General features: G+C 38.0%; 1 protein-coding gene across 3 annotated transcripts in view; it reads left to right on the top strand.

Moving 5' to 3' along the window:
* Positions 1-1,075: 1,075 nt before the first annotated feature.
* The window catches only part of LOC102223380 (cytohesin-1), a 40,132-nt gene continuing 23,917 nt past the window's right edge, over positions 1,076-17,290 (top strand). The window contains exon 1 of one of the 3 annotated variants that reach the window (XM_023348951.1): positions 1,076-1,375. In XM_023348951.1, coding sequence (XP_023204719.1) covers positions 1,357-1,375 — 19 coding nt within the window. In that variant the 5' untranslated portion in view covers positions 1,076-1,356. Of the gene's footprint in view, positions 1,376-6,212; positions 6,581-14,676; positions 14,968-17,290 lie in introns of those variants that run through there. The other 2 variants (XM_014469680.2, XM_023348950.1) reach the window with 2 other exon arrangements.

The raw sequence follows: 17,290 nt of genomic DNA, 5'->3' as shown, positions 1-17,290 counted from the left end.
AGGCTTCTTAATTCTATATAAATTTCAAGTCAGAATTGTTAAACTATATTTTCTTCATTAGCCTTAAACATATATGAAATCAATCCTGTCTGAATGGCTTAATTATATTAATTAATCAAAAGAAAGGCAGGGGATAAATAAAACAGATTTCTTCATGAAAACAACACTTTAATAATGCTTGAGTTATCTTTTACTTATTTTGGATTTTGGATCAGTATCATAAAAAACTTTTTTTTAAAAAAGCTGTAACTTGCAGCTGGGTCTCAGTAAGTTACTGTTAAAGGTGTTTCAGTATTAAAATTGCTATTGTAATTCATTGACAGCACTGCTACTCCAAAATCTTTAAATGATTATTGCTGTATTTTAATGTAAGGTAATAAACATTCATTACCATACAGTCACCATGTTTTGTCTTACAGTAGGACACTTTTACTGCATTTCTATTAAAATTACAACTCTTAACTGGCTTGATTTTCTTCTAAGACTTCACACCCTGTCATCACACGGTGATGTCATTAGGCACTGACTAACAGAGGAGTTTAGGAAATGTGTGTTTGTGGCAAATTGTCATACCAAGGTCAAAAATAAAATTGCTCTAGCTAGAGTACAAGTATTCACTATCTATTTATCTATCTATCTATCTATCTATCTATCTATCTATCTATCTATCTATCTATCTATCTATCTATCTATCTATCTATCTATCTATCTATCTATCTATTTACCTGTCTGTCTGTCGAAAACAAAAAAAATATACATTAAGTCAGTAATTGTGTATTCAAAAAAATATATTCGTGTGTGTGACAGCACACAATAAGTTATACGGAATGCTAAATTTATCTTTAAAAAGCATGTTAAAGAACTACAGAACACTAATGCAAAAATGAAACATACACACATAAAAGAAAAACATTCGATTGCTATACAAAATTACTTTAATTTGCACGATGCATGCGGAGATGCTCTGAGATGCTTTTATGTGTTGAGAAAAGTTAAAGGTGAGTTAGACCGTGACATCACATCTGGGGTGGGAGGGACCTTGCATGTGGTCCGGTTCCTCCCGAGTGAGGAGGCGGATCGGCGAGCGCCCAACACCGGATAAAACACGCATATCTCTGTCTGAAAACAGAGTAGAAGAGAGGCAAATGTAACAGCAACAGAAGTAAAAAAAAAAAAAAGATTTTGGTGAACTCGGCTCTCAAGGCTGAGGAGGCTGAGGGAGGACCAGCAGCGAGACGAGCAGGGCTGGAAGGAAGGAGGAAGTAACAGAGCAGGGGAGGCAGGTGTTTGGATCCGCTCCAGGCGCGACAGAGAGCGGCATCCCCCGGTCAGTGACGCCCGCAGCATCAGGATCGGATGGAGGGGGAGAGTCACGGTTTGTCTTTGATACTTTGGCTTTCAGCTTTAATGCAGATTCTAATGCATTTCTTTCTGTCAGCTATGTACGTGGTATGCGATGCCAGTCAGAAATGCCACAGTCCATAAAGCTGTGCGTGTTGGTGATATGTACTAAGAAATGTTAAAACCAGAAGTCTCGTTATCCGCAGTGGATTTTAACGCGTGTGTTTATACAGTAGCCTGTCATAAGCTTCCCTTAAAACAGGTGGCCTCTGTGGAATGCACAGCCACTGAGACATAAAAAAGATCTGCATGCTGAATTATTGAGCACCACACTGCAGCTCTGACAGCATGGTGCAAATACGGCTTAAAAGTTGCTTCTCTGCTCATCTGAACTCACGTTGATCATTCACAGGCATGAAAGGATGACATAGCCTTCGGTGATGCTGTCACCAATGTTTTACTGGAAAATCAGGTCCTGACTTCATTTTATGAGGTGACCTGTTTGATGATGTCAGGCCTCGATGAGGTGAGGTAGCAGGACGGCTCAGTGAGGGCTGTGATTGAGGATCATGTCAATTATTTAGCTATTTAGAGTTTCTCTGAGCTTGGTGCTTCTCAAAATAGCAGCTCTGACAGTGGCCCCATTGCAGGATTTCTTTAGATGCAGTGTTGACAGGAGGAAGGGAGGGGAAACAACAACTAGCAGTATAGAAACCATTTGCTAAATTAAGATGAAATGTGTTTTTTTTTATGCCTTAAGGAATGCACATGAACTTATTCCAAGTCTAGATTGTTGTTTTTTTTCTGTGGCTGTAGGAAAAGGTTGCATTGAGACTGCTTTTACAGGCGTTCCTTATTTTCATGTCTTTTCTTTTGGCAAAGCATCTAATGAATTAGTTAACAATTTTTCAAAGACCAGCAAAAGTGTGAGGTGAAGGTGAAAGGACATTAGTCACTGTGCCTGTCATACTGTGAATGCGAAAGCACAAAGTGCAAGTCATGTTATCGCTTCTGTCTCTATAAAAGAAAGCATACCACTGCCAAGCCTCACAGGTTTTCTTGTACTTTATGTTAGACTTACACCACATATTTGTGCGTCTGAAGTTGTAGATGTTGTTTGATGTTCTGTCCTGCTCTCAAACCCTGCCCTGCCGATGTGGCCCGATGCCTTTGCCCTAACCCCCTTCTCCCTCTGAATTCATCAGGGTGCAGCTCTGTTTGTGAGACTCTCTTCAAAGGCTTTCAGCTGCTTGGTGTCAAAGTGGCTTTATCTTTTATCTTTATCTTTTCTCTGCGTTTTGCCATCTTACCTGCACCTGTCAGTTCTGCCCCGTTTCTCTTTGTATGATAGAATGTGTACATACAAAGGAAATGGTGCATTTGTTCATAGGCGTGGAGCTCCACATTTGCAGGTAGGTGTGGTAAATGCGGTTATGGGTGTCTTCTCTCTGCCTCTCTGTGTTTGATCCTTATCTGCAATGTGATTGACAAGGTGAGATCTAGTAATCTATATATTATGATGCACCCTATATAATACCCAGTTTTTTCAAATGCTTTCTTGAATCTTTTCATGTTTTGTCACCTCATAACCACAAACTTCTGTGTATCCCCCCAGCATGTTGATGCCACCACTATTTTTTACAGAGAGACTGCTGTGTTAAGTGTTTTAGTTTTCTGTCAACATTTTATTTTTACTGTTATCTGGTCAAAGGAGTTTTTTCACAAAGAATAGTTTTGAAACTCTTCATCATTCTCCTTTTTATGTCACAATTATTCTCTGTGTTAGTCCATCATATAAAAGCCAAGTAAAATCCACTGAAGTTTATTGCTGTTATGTGATAAAATTGAATGTTCAAGTAGTATGAATATTGTTTGCAAGACAATGCATTACTGATAAGTTCTTCTAATGTTTGAAGCGTTTCTAAAAATATATTACATCTGTAATTTTCTGTGACGCATCTTTTGAAAAAAGCAAAAGATTCAAAAAGAATTGCAGCTTCAAATATTCTGTCAAATCTCCTCAAGTCAGGTCAGATACAACTCTAAATATAAACCTGAGTGTTTTAAGGAACTGCACTAATTAAACCAGATTTAAAAAGGACTTCTTCCTAAAAATAAATCCAACAGTAAATCTCACATGAATAGCTGAAGTTTAAACCATACTCTTGTTTTCTTTGATCATATTCAATAGCTGTTGTAAGTGTAATACATATTCAGTTGAATGCATTAGCAGTGGGACTGAATCAGCCTCCTCTCGGCCAGTTGTTAGTCAGCTGAGGTGGTGTTAGCATTTGACTGATGTGTGGGAGTTCCTCCAACACAGATCAGTGAAGCTCTGTGTATTTTATATTCAGCGAGGAAAAGTTCTCCTCCTGCGTGAAGAACCTCTAGGGGACATATCCATATCCATCCCAATATTATTAGACATGAGGAAACGTTGTCTGCTAAGCTCCAGAAACATTTCAGTGTTGCTGTTGCAATGGAAACAAAAGTGTTGCTTTGGTATCTTATGCCCACTTGGTGGCATGTGCTGCCCTAGGAAGCTGCTGTTTGACTTTGTGTGGCCTTCACACTCTGTATGCATGCAGGAAATCACACCTTTATAACTGTTCTCATGTCGAAAATGATGATGTTTATCTCTTAGTGCCACCACACATGAATCACTGAGGTGTGGCTGTATCACATATCTGTAAAATTCAAGGCGTATTGGTTTGCAATACCAGAACCACCAGGCACCGGAACAGCTTCTTTCCCACAGCTGTCAGGCTTTTGAACGCCTCCTGACATAAAACATAAACTATAAGGACTGTACTCTCCTATCCTCTCATACAACAATAACACATGGACTATCCTCCCACACACACACATCACGGACTATTTTCTTCACACACACATACAACCTGTACATTTTATCTGCCATTATTTATCTTGTATTATATTATATACATACAGTATATAATCCATTCCCTAACATTCTTGTATATTCTGTATAATCTGTGCATATAGCTCCCATATTTATATTTATATTTATACACAATAGCTATATCTCTTTGCTATAACCCCTTATAGTCCATACATACATAGTCTTGTACATCTGTAAATAAATATTTATATCTCGTAGAGCACTTCTGGATAGATGCAAACTACATTTCGTTGCTTGTACTTGTGACAGTGCAATGACAATAAAGTTGAATTCTATTCCATTCTATTTTACTCCATTCCTTTTACCTGTAAAAACAAGGCCTGAAGAAACCTATTAATAGATGTTTATGCATACTTGTTTTTAAAATCTCTGTTTGTAGATGATGCAGTACTGGGAAAACAATGTCTCAGTGTCTAGTGCACCAAAACAGCCCAAAAAAAGTTACGATTGGGATTTTATGTGATTAGCTAAGACAGGCTAAAACATAATGATGAATTGGAAATTAAAATCAAATATGCTTTTCAACTGCATTTCTTCAATTTCCTTGCCGTGTATTTAATCTTATCCCTGTCTGACCAGCTTTGTCTTTTCTGAAGAAAACCCCCTCCACAACACGATGCTGCCACCACCAGGTTTTATGGAGATGGTGTGTTCAGGGAGATTAATTTTTTTTGCCAACCATAGAATTTCCAGAGCTACCACTGCCTCTCGGCTGCTTCCCTGATCAATACTCTCCTTGCCAGTCCTAGGTGGAAGGCCATATTTTGGTCAATTTTCAGTGTTATGATGTTTTCAACTTCTCCACAACTTTATTCTTGACCTGTCTGGTGTGGCCTTGATGTTGCAACCCTCCGTGGCATTCACATAACAGCTTAATCATATTATACACAGCAGGACTCAATGTACAGATTAAGTGGCTTCTCAAGGCAATTGGTTACACCATTGAGGAGTAAAAGAGGCTCAATTAAAATACAGAATTTTCAGATTTAGTCAGTTTTGCAAGGCACTGTGGCTTGTTTTTTGGACTCTCACTAAGGTTTTTAAAATATTAATGTGTGGACCCATGAATAGTCCCACCATCTATTCACATCTATCTATGCTAGGACTGCTGAGAGAGTCTTTTGAAGTTCAAGCAGAAAATATTCACCCTAAATAAAACTGGAATGTGCCTTAGTGCTGACTCCTGTGTGTGTCGTTCCTCTGAGTGATGTGCAGCTGTAAGCATTTAAAGCAGCCATTGCAGTTCATGCTAGGGTCAAGCTGAAGCATTTGGACCTCTGGCGATGAAACGGGGCAACAACAGTTGGCATACTCGTGCACACTGTACAAACAATATGATAAAAGCTGCTTTCAGTAATGGCTGCCTACACCAAGTCAATGCTGTGTTGCTCTTGAAACAAGTGTGATTGACAAAGAGGGATGAGTTGATGAATTGATTAATGGCAGAGAGAGAAGCATGTGTTCAGGTGTCGGGGATGGTTTGTGTGACTGACAAGTAGGCTAATTCAGAGTGGCAGGAAATATAATGCCAGCCAAAGACTAAAGTGAAGTGAATAAACACACCAAATTGTTTTGTGATTATAAACACAGTTTGCATTGCTGTAAGACTGTGTGATTGCCTTTGTGATTCATATCTCCCAGCTTTCATTACTTTTAGAGGTGAATACAGCTTTTTCAGATCAAGAAAATGAGAAAAAACCGCAAAGGCCAGAGACTGAAATCAAAATCTGCTTGGGCTAGCTGCTGACAGTTCATAGCGAAGGTCGTGCATGTTTTTCCATTTGAGTTTTCAGTCTGGGGAATGTGACATAGGACTGACTGATAGAGCATAGCCCTGTATACCAAGCAGCAACAGAGAGCTGAGAAGGGAAGAGAGAGAGAGGCTGAGGCGAAGACGTGTAACATAAAAAGGGGGAAGAGGGAGAAAGCAGAAGTGATTTCAGCATCCCAGCAAGTTGCACATTCAAATCAAAGGGGAAGAGAAAGTTGGTGAGTTTGAGAGATTTTTATTTTTCGCAAGGGAAGGCAGAGAAGTCATCCGACTCGGGGGATTAAGTGAAGCAAAGCCAGTCAGGGAAACAGCTGGGAGTCTCTCTATGACAAGGAGTTACTGTCAACAGTCACAGTGTGGATTGAAGGTTTTCTGAACTTCCCCTTTTCACCGAACTGAGCGGCGTGTCGAAGGAGCAGCTCGGCCACTAACGCCGATTTCACACACAGATACAGAATCCCTCTCTGAGGCCATGGGGACGGTGAGCGAGCTATGTGTGTCCAGCCTTCAGACGTTCTTGTGCCCAGCTGTGAAGACACCTCCAGGTAAATTAACATCACAACAGGATTTAGTAAAGCGCATATCACAGTAGCATTGTCCTGAACGCTCAACAATTAGACGAGCAGCTAATTGACAGTTCAGGCTTGTCCGTTTTACCGCTGGCATGAACACACAGCTTCCCTGGAGATGGAAGCAAGCGGTCAGACAAAAATAGGAGATTCTGGTAACTTAATCTTGTTGTCACTATTTAACTCTGTGCACAGAGTATGAGATGATGTTTTTACTACTAATCTCCACAGTCATGTTGACATGTACAGCTAATACTCACCACAGATGTAAACAGCAAAACATAAAGGAAAATATCTGTTATTCTCTTTGAAAAAAGATTATTTTGCTGGGCTTGAAGCCACTTCCCCATTATGTGGTAATGCCCAGAACTGGATGGTGACGAAGCGGATGTGCCTGCTGCAGTGTCAACTACGTCGTTAAGTGTTGCAATTGCATTCCAGGTCACTGCAGGTTTTCCACTGGGAGCGTTTAAACTGTTTGCTGTCGTGACTGCAGCAGCTTTGTTGTTGGGTTGTGGCGAATCAGCTGATGGAGTACGTACTGGGCGGGAAGGGGTGCTGTCTCTGTGATTTCAAAACACCTGAATCAGCAGAGCCGTGTGTGTGAGGAGAGGTTTTTTTTTTTTTTTTAGCTTTGGATATTTGACGGGAATGTCATCTGGGGTTTTTTTTTTGGTTTTAGAATTGAGTTGAGCTGAATTTCCATGACCTTTGTAAAGCTTATGAAAATGAAAGATGTGAGCTTCTCTTTCAACCAGGAATTTACATAATCCTTTTACAATTTTTCCCCGTATCTGATATTAAATCAGGGTTCCTTCTAACAGAAGTGGTGCCATAGTCAAGTTTGTAGTCACTTTTCTTACACACCTTTGTTAGGGCTGCCTTGAAATTTCCAGTGGAACTGAAATCAGAGCTTTGTGGTCATTCCAAAACACTAAGTCAAGTGGTAGTTCACTTACCACTGCCACTTACCACTTACCACTTACCACTTACCAATGCTCAGGCTCATTTTCCACTTGAAAGACCCATTTTATTCCCTCAAGATTTTCACATAAAGTTCTTTCTTTATGATATGTCCTATTTGTGAAGTTTATTGGTCTGTCCTGAAACGCGTCAACCACACAACATGATGTTGGCACTCCCATACTTCAAAGCTGGGATGATGTACTGAAGCTTCACCATTTTTCTTCGTAATGTAACAATGCACAGAACCACTTCAATCTTAGTTTAGCTTAGATAAATAATTTCTTCTTTTATAAAGTGATTTGAATATCTGTTTTTCACTTAAGTTCATGTGTGAAGATTGCTATATATATAAATATAAATATATATATACTGCTCAAAAAAATAAAGGGAACACTTTAAGTGTTAAACACCTGTTTAAGTGTTCCCTTTATTTTTTTGAGCAGTGTATATATAACTAACCATCAGAGGGATTACGTGACTCAGCATGCTGATATTGGGCATTGCGTCCCGTACAACAGATATATTAATAATTTAGCTGACTTATTACGACACAGTCACCATCTGGGCTGTGAGACAGGTGCACTGTGAAACATTTGCTGAGACTCTGGCAGGGAGCCTATAGAGAGCCGACTCTGGGGGCAGCTGAGGACACTGATCTGTATGGAGGCTCACACAAGTCTGTCAGATGCAGCGAGCGTTCGGGAATTTCTGCCAGATCAGCTTGTCACAAAGGAGCATGTGGTGATGTCAGTTGTTGCTGGTCGTCAAGCTTGTGGTCGTACTCTGAAAAGTTTTGTTAAGGACTTCTCTTGATGTTTTATCATCTTTTTACTGCCGTTGTACTCAATGTGTTTCAATCAATCAATCAATCCAATTTTATTTGTATAGCACATTTCAGCAGCAAGGCATTTCAAAGTGCTTTAAATCATTACAAACACAGAAACACAATGCAAGATAGAATCAACAATCAAAACACAGCATTAAGTCAAGTTCCATCAATAAATTTGTAATTGATTACATTTCAAATACAATTCTAAACAGGTGGGTTTTTAGTCGAGATTTAAAAGAAGTCAGTGTTTCAGCTGTTTTACAGTTTTCTGGAAGTTTGTTCCAAATTTGTGGTGCATAGATGCTGAAAGCTGCTTCTCCTCGTTTGGTTCTGGTTCTGGGGATGCAGAGCAGACCAGAACCGGAAGACCTGAGAGGTCTGGAAGGTTGATACAGTAACATCAGATCTTTAATGTATTGTGGTGCTAAGCCATTCAGTGATTTGTAAACTAACAACAGTATTTTAAAGTCTATTCTTTGAGCTACAGGGAGCCAGTGTAGGGACTTTAAAGCTGGTGTTATGTGCTCTATCTTCCGGGTTTTAGTGAGAACGCGAGCAGCAGCATTCTGGATCAGCTGCAGCTGTTTGATTGATTTGTTGGACAGACCTGTGAAGACGCTGTTGCAATAATCAATACGACTGAAGATGATGTTTGTCTATTTTCTTTGCGTCTCAGAATTTTAAAAGTATTGCTTGCACTTAAGATATATAAAATATGTACTGATGTGGTCATTTTTGTGTAGATGTACTCTCTTGAACCATATAGCTGGGTCCAAACTAAAATAAGGAATATCTATTTATTTAAATCTGGACCGAAGTCTGAAAAAGCACGCACTGAATTCACACTGTTGTCATCAATTAAACCAAAAAAAGAAATAAGAAAAAAAAAATGACATGGGTATGGAAACAGAAACATCAGCAAGCTGCAACTAATTTAGGCGCATAATAAACTAGTCATCAGCAGGTTTACCCCTGTTTATAAAAGCAGAAGTTTACTCTGAATCGAAGAGGTGTTTGCTAACATAATACCAAGACAGAGACATCATAAAGTGGTTATAAAGCTAATGCAAAACAATTTGGAGTCATTTATTCAACTGTGAAAATTTTCATTATTGGAATATATTATCAGTGGAATATATTCAAAATAGCTTCCAGAGTGAATATCTTAGCAAATTCACCCTAAGTGTAAATTGGGGTGAATTACAAAAAAAAAAAAAAAACAACACAATTTTATCTCAGGCCTCAGTTAGCAGTTAGTAATGCTAATGTTCATGACACTAAATTACAAATAAACTGTAGCTTGTGTGAAAGTGTTGTCGAAAGTAAACTACAGTCTCCGGTGTGATGTAAACCAAACAGCATTTCCACACAAACATAATAGTGTTTTCTAGTTGTTGTTTGATGAAAACAACAACTAAGTAAAGTTTAATTTCATCCCTTTTTAAAGTGTCCAGAGCATAATTTATGTAGATAAAATTTCCACAGTTCCTATTATTTAAATATGTAGTAAGGATAATTAATTAGTAAATGTGTGCACTGGGATAGAGTAAAAGAACTATCTAATGCAAATGGACAGCTCACATGTGTTTTGCTACCTCAGAGCAACGATCTGTCTTCTTCTGTTAGCACACAGTCTGATGCGTTTTAGATAGCGAGTGAGGCAGAGTCTGGCAGTGAGCCGCCTCCAGCAGGAATGTGTGGGAATCTTGAAACAGATGAAGTTAGTCCAAACAGCTCTATACTCAGCAATAGGTATGCATGTAAAAATGATTGATTTTCCGTTAACCTTCCTGATCTGATTAGTGGTGTGTGATAAAGGCCTATTTCTTAGTGAAACTCGTTTATTGTATTTTAAAGATGGGTTCTCATGTTTTTATTCTGCTTATTGCTTTGACTTTTATACCAAGTACAATGCTTCTCTCATTTACTTATCTTTTAGTGGAAACTCTCTGCATTCTACATCCTTTTGCAAAAGCTTGTTTAGACTGATTTCATCATAGGTATTTTTGTATGTTTGTGCAGGGCAGGTAGCATCTGCTAAAAGGTGTGCCATTCAATACACATTGTGTAACTGTGATGTGATTGGCCACCCACAAAGTGCTTTTCTACTCTTGTGCCATCATTAGAAATGTGATACCGGGATTAGAACATCTCTTATTTCAGGATCACTCCCTCCCTTCACACTCACAAAATTATAGGTTACATTGATCCAAAGGTCTTATTACTGTACCTATGAACTGAGAGCGGTGGTTTCAAAATCACCTCATGTGATGAGTCGTGTGGAGGGCAGCAAAGCTACAGACAGAGCTAATGTTTGCCATGCAAACTGTTTTCTTTTTGTGTGTCATCATTGGTCTTTGCTTGTTTCTCTGCAGATTTTCTTGACATACATTTTGTTTGTAAGATATAATATGGTCCAGGAGAAGGACCAGGATAAATTAAATTTATATGTTTATGTTATTATTTTGATAAGAGTAAAATATATATACAAAACATATATACAATTTCCCAAGGGTATGTCGTGTACTCTTGTTTCCTAACAAAATGAAGGTCAAAACTTGACTGTGGTCTTTTAGTGTTACAACAAATTGTTTTTCTTATAAAGAAAAATGGCTAAAACCAGTAATAATGAAAAAATAAATGGATAAATAAATTCTGATTATTTTTCTAACTTTATATATTTGTTTATCCAGTTGAGATGTCATAAAACAATGTGAGCAATTGAGTAAAATGTTTTAATGTTTTATTTTTTTTTAATGAACATCTTTGCTTATAAATACAAAGAAAAACAAAGAAACGGAACACAAAATGTTACAAAATATACCAGGGATGTACATTTCAACAGTAGCGTTTGGAATTTAATTTAACTTGCAGTTAATCGAAAATGATCAGCAGAGGGCGCTGTTGGCGTCTTTCTGTTTAATGTTAAGGGCATAATGCCTCAAAAGCTACCTTGTCTTAGTAATTCAGTTTAAAAGTTAAAGATAGGCAGACTGTATTGAAATACATCCCTCCTATATCTTTCACTAAAATTTAAGTTGCTGAAATGCGCACATGTTTAAACCTCAAATACAAACCAACAAATTATCAGACAAAAATTCTTAGCAGAACCCCCCCCACCACCAAAATGTAATCTTTCCGATTTTACATTTGTTTTTTGTTGGGGTTTTTTTTCCGTTAAACTCATCATCATTATCAACATCATCTATTGTTTTTCATGTATTCTTTTTATTTGAATTTGACAAGTGTTTGTGTGAATCTGTAAAGAGATTATATATGTTTTGTACATTCAGGCTGGATTGCTCCAAACAAAGTTTCATTATGCTGCGGTGTAGCATCACAACATAATTTAGAAGTTGTTTATACTATAACAATTATAATCTAAAGGGGAAAAAAACCCCGCTGGGGTTTAGCAGTTAGGTTGTTGGTAAGATATTTATTTCAAAATTAGTTGGCACAAAGTTTATTAAAATATAGAATGGCTATTCCTACAAAAAAAAAAAACTTAATAAGTATAAAATGTAAAGATTGTTTGCAACTGCATCATTTTACGTGCTTGCAAAAAACCCCTCTTTGCCTGACGATGCAGAATGACGATGATTGAATGTTTGCATAAACACTCTGTTAACGTCACATTTACTCTTCACGAAGAAGCAGAAGACGGTAAACTTTGCGTGTTTATAATTAACTCCTGACCTTCTCATGTGAAGGTCAAACAGCTCTCTGGTTTCATTTGTTCTGGGGTTTAGGCCCATCTGTGCAGCCGTGCTTGGGGGCATGGATGAACTAGCAACAATGAATGGAAACTTTGTGTGAAGGAGTTTATTTTCACACAGACGGCATTGTCAGTTGTAGAGGTTGCAGCACACAGCTGATGCATTCATCAGTCAGAGCTTGTAGATAAGGCGTCTGGAGCAAAGATATCATGGAGACGTTTGAGGACTATATTCAAAAACAGGTAAATCTTTAAAAGCAGATCAATAAAATCAACAGTGCAACAGGAGGAATTTCCCACTTTCTTCCTGGCCTGACACTGCACGGTGACCAAACCCACCATAATGTTTGCCAAAGCTGCCATTACAAGATACAAATGAATACATACAATTTCAAGAGAGAGGGCAATAAATGCAGGACAGAAAGGTTGTCTGCCTCTACCTGGCCTCACTCGGGCTGAGTGAGCTGCATTCCTCTTCGTTCCTCTTGTGTTTATCAACAGGCAGAGACAGGCTTTTTTTCTTATTTGAGAGCACCAGCTGGTGCAGATGCTATCCAAATGACAGACTGATTTATTTCATTTCATAAAAGGAAGAGAAAGGCATCAGTTTTTGTTCCAGTTCAGACAAGAAATTTCCATCTTGAAGGAAAAATCCCTTTACCATTTATCACTGGAATTTTTGGTCTCAAATGATTAGACTGACCTTTTTTCCCCATCTTGCTTTCTATCCTATGTGGGGCATGACATTTTGCAAATTATATTTCTTATGGTTTTCTGGCTGCCACCCAAATATCCAATGTTGAGGAGTGACTAACTAATATTTGTCCTGTTCTGTTGATGGTATTTCCCACCTGAGCCATGGATCTCTGCAACTTGATGTTCCTTAACAAACTTTTGAGGCCTTTGCTGAACAGCTGGACTTTTGCTGACATTAAATTGAACACAGAAGTGTTAACTATTTACTTCTGAGGGCAATTGGTGAACTCAGATTTTTATTACTTTCAAAACCATGAACCATTCTCCTTCAACTTCACAGGTACTGACTGTTTTGTGTTTGTCTATCACACATAGTAAAAAATATTCAAATATTTTGGTTGGTCAAACTGTGAAACAGTTTAAGATGGTTACTAGTGAAGTGTCTTTGAGGACTGATTTTAAGTAGTGTAAAATGTGCTGCATTTTTTCTAATTGATATCTTGTATGACCAAAACTATATTCATGTCATATAGACAAATATGTCCATTGAGATTATGGGGAAAGTAAAATAAATAAATAAATGTAGGTGGCTTCTATAATTTGTGTACAAGGCCATATAATTCAACAGGTGTTCTGAAATGGTTACAGGTTTTATATTTGAACAAATTTCGTTGCTATTTTCTCACTTTTGTTTCCGAGGTGAAAGTCTGAAGGCACAGATTTCTGCTCTACGGATGTGGCTTAGTGGAGAGCCCAAATATGAGTTCTGCAGAAGAGAGGGGGTGTGTGTGGGGGTGTGTTTGTGTGTGTCATTTATTCTCTCCCTGCCCCCTATCAGACCTTTCCCAACAACAGATCTGTGCACATGTGCATCTGTACGTGCGTCTCCTAGCGTTGGTGTGGTAGAGATAGCTAACAGATGAAGCACATAACCAGTCTGGTGGTTTCTGTCTGTGCCAGAAAAGACACTGAAACCGGAAGTGTTCTTTGCCCTTCAAATTAATAGTATAAATTCTATGTCTGTATTGCTACAGAAGGGAAATGTGCAAACTCACATATCTAAAAATGTAGGTGTTTATAATGTGAGTGTGAATTAGTGACTATAGCTGCACTGTAAGTACTGTACTATGAGTACTTTTATATTTAATCCATATATATAATTTAATCCATTCATATTAATTTCTCTGTCACAATAATACATTTTGATGGACAATACATTTCCCCAGAAGTTATTGTGATAATATAATGATAATGGCATACTAATGCAAGTACACTCTCTCAAAGATCAATAAACTTTAATATCCTATGAACATTTAACACTGGAACTGGAAGACATTTTAAAAATTCCAAAAATAAATGAACAAAACATCGAAACAACAGATAAAATTGATACGACTTAAGTCTGTAAGCAAAACTGTCCTTCAGGAAGAGAGGCTAGTTGAAACCAATGCACCAGGCTGAAGCCTTTTGTCATCCAGTCATCAATAGAGAGACAGAGAAACAAGAGAAAAACAATCATGCAAATGGAAATGATGAAACAAGAGAAAAACAATCATGCAAATGGAAATGATCAAACTCATTTTAATTTATAATGTGATTAATTGAATATTATTACTTATTGCGCCAGTCTTAAACAGCCCTTCTAATTTTACATAACTTTTGTTGTTAAACTAAATATTAGTGTGCCTCTCTTTTGCACATTTGTATCCTCCGTACTGTGTGCATTTTGTTTATTTGCATTACAGTGCAATGGGTTATGTCTGCTGCTGTAGCAAAAGCATTTCCCTGAATTAATGTGTAAGCTTTCATTATGAAAAGCCCGACAGGAAGTGTTTCGCTTTGACTGTTCCTTTGACTTGACACAACACAGACGCCTGGTCTCGGTTGAGGAGGGAAGGGCTGGTAAAAGTCCGTCCAGTACCTTGAAACCACTCCCTTTGGTCTGACGGCGGTACCGTTCTTACTACGACCAGGCTTTCACTTCGCTTTACCTTACGCTATTTATCTGTTAGTTAAAAAAACTTTCAAGACTCGTAAATCTATCGGTAGTGGTTAGTAGTCAAAGTTTTTGCCCTTGGAAGCCTCCAGGAACTTTTTCTCTGCGGACGCGGACTTGCTGACAGAACAGCATGGTGTTAAAGTCGGAAGAAGGAGTCGGTGAGTAAAAAAAAAAAGATAAAAGTAACAGAGCGACATTTTCGGTCGCAAGAATGTCTTTATGGTACCTCTAAAAACCCTACCTGTCCTTTGAAAGCCATAATTGTGTGAGGTCGTAAGTTCATAAATTTGTGTGAAGAATGTCTGCTGGCTTTCTTCTGTTTCTCTTCCCCTTTTTACACAGTTCTTCCACGTTTTTTAATAGTGTTAATATTCTCTGTTTTAGCCATTTAAGAGCTCAAAAATGTAAATAAACTGCTGTAATATTATCTATGCTTTTATGTTCTCGTTTTCTGTTAAAACATGCATTTTCTTGTTCATGTTCATGATTTATTCATGATTCTTTGTAAAGCATCGTCTTGTTTTTGTTGAAGCGTGATGGATGCAATTTTTTCCCACATGATCAGACACTTTTAATGTCTATTAATCTTCCTTTAGTTTGTCCACAGTATTGTTTCCTGAATGCACAGCAACTGGTGGGACTAAGCTTCTCCTAAATGTAGCAGTCAATGTTGTTTAATATAGTTTTACTATAAACCTCTGGAATATATATACTGTTAATATTACAACATTTGGTTGTAAAGCTTTTACACAACATTCTTTCATACTGTGTGATACATGTTGTGTCACTATAATGAGTGAGTGGGTTGCTCCTTGGTATGAGACAGAAGGCCTCTTTCATCTCCTTGGCTTGGTTTAGCCTGGCAACATTAATAATTAGCAGCCGTGACTTGCGTCACTGTTAATCATGTTGGATAATGGCGAACGTCTGACTGATCCGGGTCGAAGCTGCTGGCCTTTTGTTCTGCTGGTCTTACACTACCCTGCCTCGGTGAACCAGGCTGGCACACACATACAGCTGTCTCTTTTTATAGTTGCAGCCAAACCAATGAGAGGAGCAGTCGATTCCCTTTGAGTTCATTTGTCTCTGCCACTTAAAAGTGGCTGGTCCAAGGGGGTGGGGGTAAACTAGTTTTCTCTAATGGTTTTCTAATAAACGGAGCTGAAAGCTCTAATGGGTCCTGTGGTACCGTGCACTATGGCTGGCACTAATGCCCTGGTAGTTTGATAATCTTCATCATCTCCCTATAATCACATTTCTGTCTTTTTTTTTCTGCATCTGTGGCTTACCTGCTCCGCTCTCCACCATAGTGGAAAATGGATTTAATGTACAGGGAAGGAAAGTGTTGTTATTTGGGAGCTTAATCCTTACTTGGTTTCCTGCATGGTTGACTTAGAGAATACATTCAGTACTCAAATGCTGTCATGTATTTCAGTCTGTTTTACAGTCAGACGTAGGTGTGTTTAAATCAACATCTTGTTTTTCGTAGTACATGTGAAGAATTCAAATGTTTAGTGCCGTAAAAGCCTTATGCAAGCATAAAATAACACAAACTGGCAGCAGTCATAGTTACTAAATGTCTTTATTCCCTGCTATGTTTTCTTGTGCAAAACAACAGATGGCTCATAATATCCACTCTATTTTTACCCTGTTGTGAAAGTTGTTTTGTTGTAAAAGTTGGTTTACAATAATCTGAAAATGGGTCTTTTAACTAGTTTTTAAGATGTTATTTTTTTTATATTGGTAAAGTCCGGAAATGTTTTTTTATTTTATTTTTTATTTTGCAGTTTTTATTATGTTGTTTCTGTCAAGGCATTGACAAGCTGTGAGTCCCAGTTGGCTAGTATTCAAAGTACTTCACACCAAACTAATGTAAAGATCAAGAGGTAATGATGATTCTCAGAACAGCTAAGTTGTTTTTAGTCACCAGTGCACAGTTTAGCATGAGGGTTATAGGTTAAATGATAAATACACAAAGAGTCTTTATCATTTTTGCCTACTGGTTTGTGGACTAAATACATCCTGTGCTTCACCTGATAGTTTCGGAAACCTGAGATACCATCAAACACCGACTTCTCAACAAGCCATTTAGTGTTCATGCCGTGTCACATCAGGTCAATACTTCCCTAACATTTTATAACCTCTCCATTTTGTATTTCTGCTGCAAGAGAAGTTATTCAGTTCTGTATCACCCGTAATTGCTCTTCAAATTAAGGCAAAGTTATTTAAAATGCTACGTTTTGGGTTTAATCAAACCTTTTTCTGTTCCGAACCATGATTTAGGCATAACTGTTGCACCCCTTGTTATTTATAATCTTATGTATAAAATATAATAGAAACCATTGTGCCAGTGAGACAAGTCCAAGCTTGATATATGAATACATTTCTCTGATGATTCATCTAGTTGGGATAACAGGCTTTACCGTCCCATCTCCAAACATTCCTGAACTTCTAGTCATTTGTCAGACAGCATGTTAATGC

Source organism: Xiphophorus maculatus, chromosome 16 (assembly GCF_002775205.1).
Source record: "Xiphophorus maculatus strain JP 163 A chromosome 16, X_maculatus-5.0-male, whole genome shotgun sequence".
In the NCBI taxonomy this organism is placed as follows: domain Eukaryota; kingdom Metazoa; phylum Chordata; class Actinopteri; order Cyprinodontiformes; family Poeciliidae; genus Xiphophorus; species Xiphophorus maculatus.
This window is presented reverse-complemented; position numbering and strand designations above follow the sequence as displayed.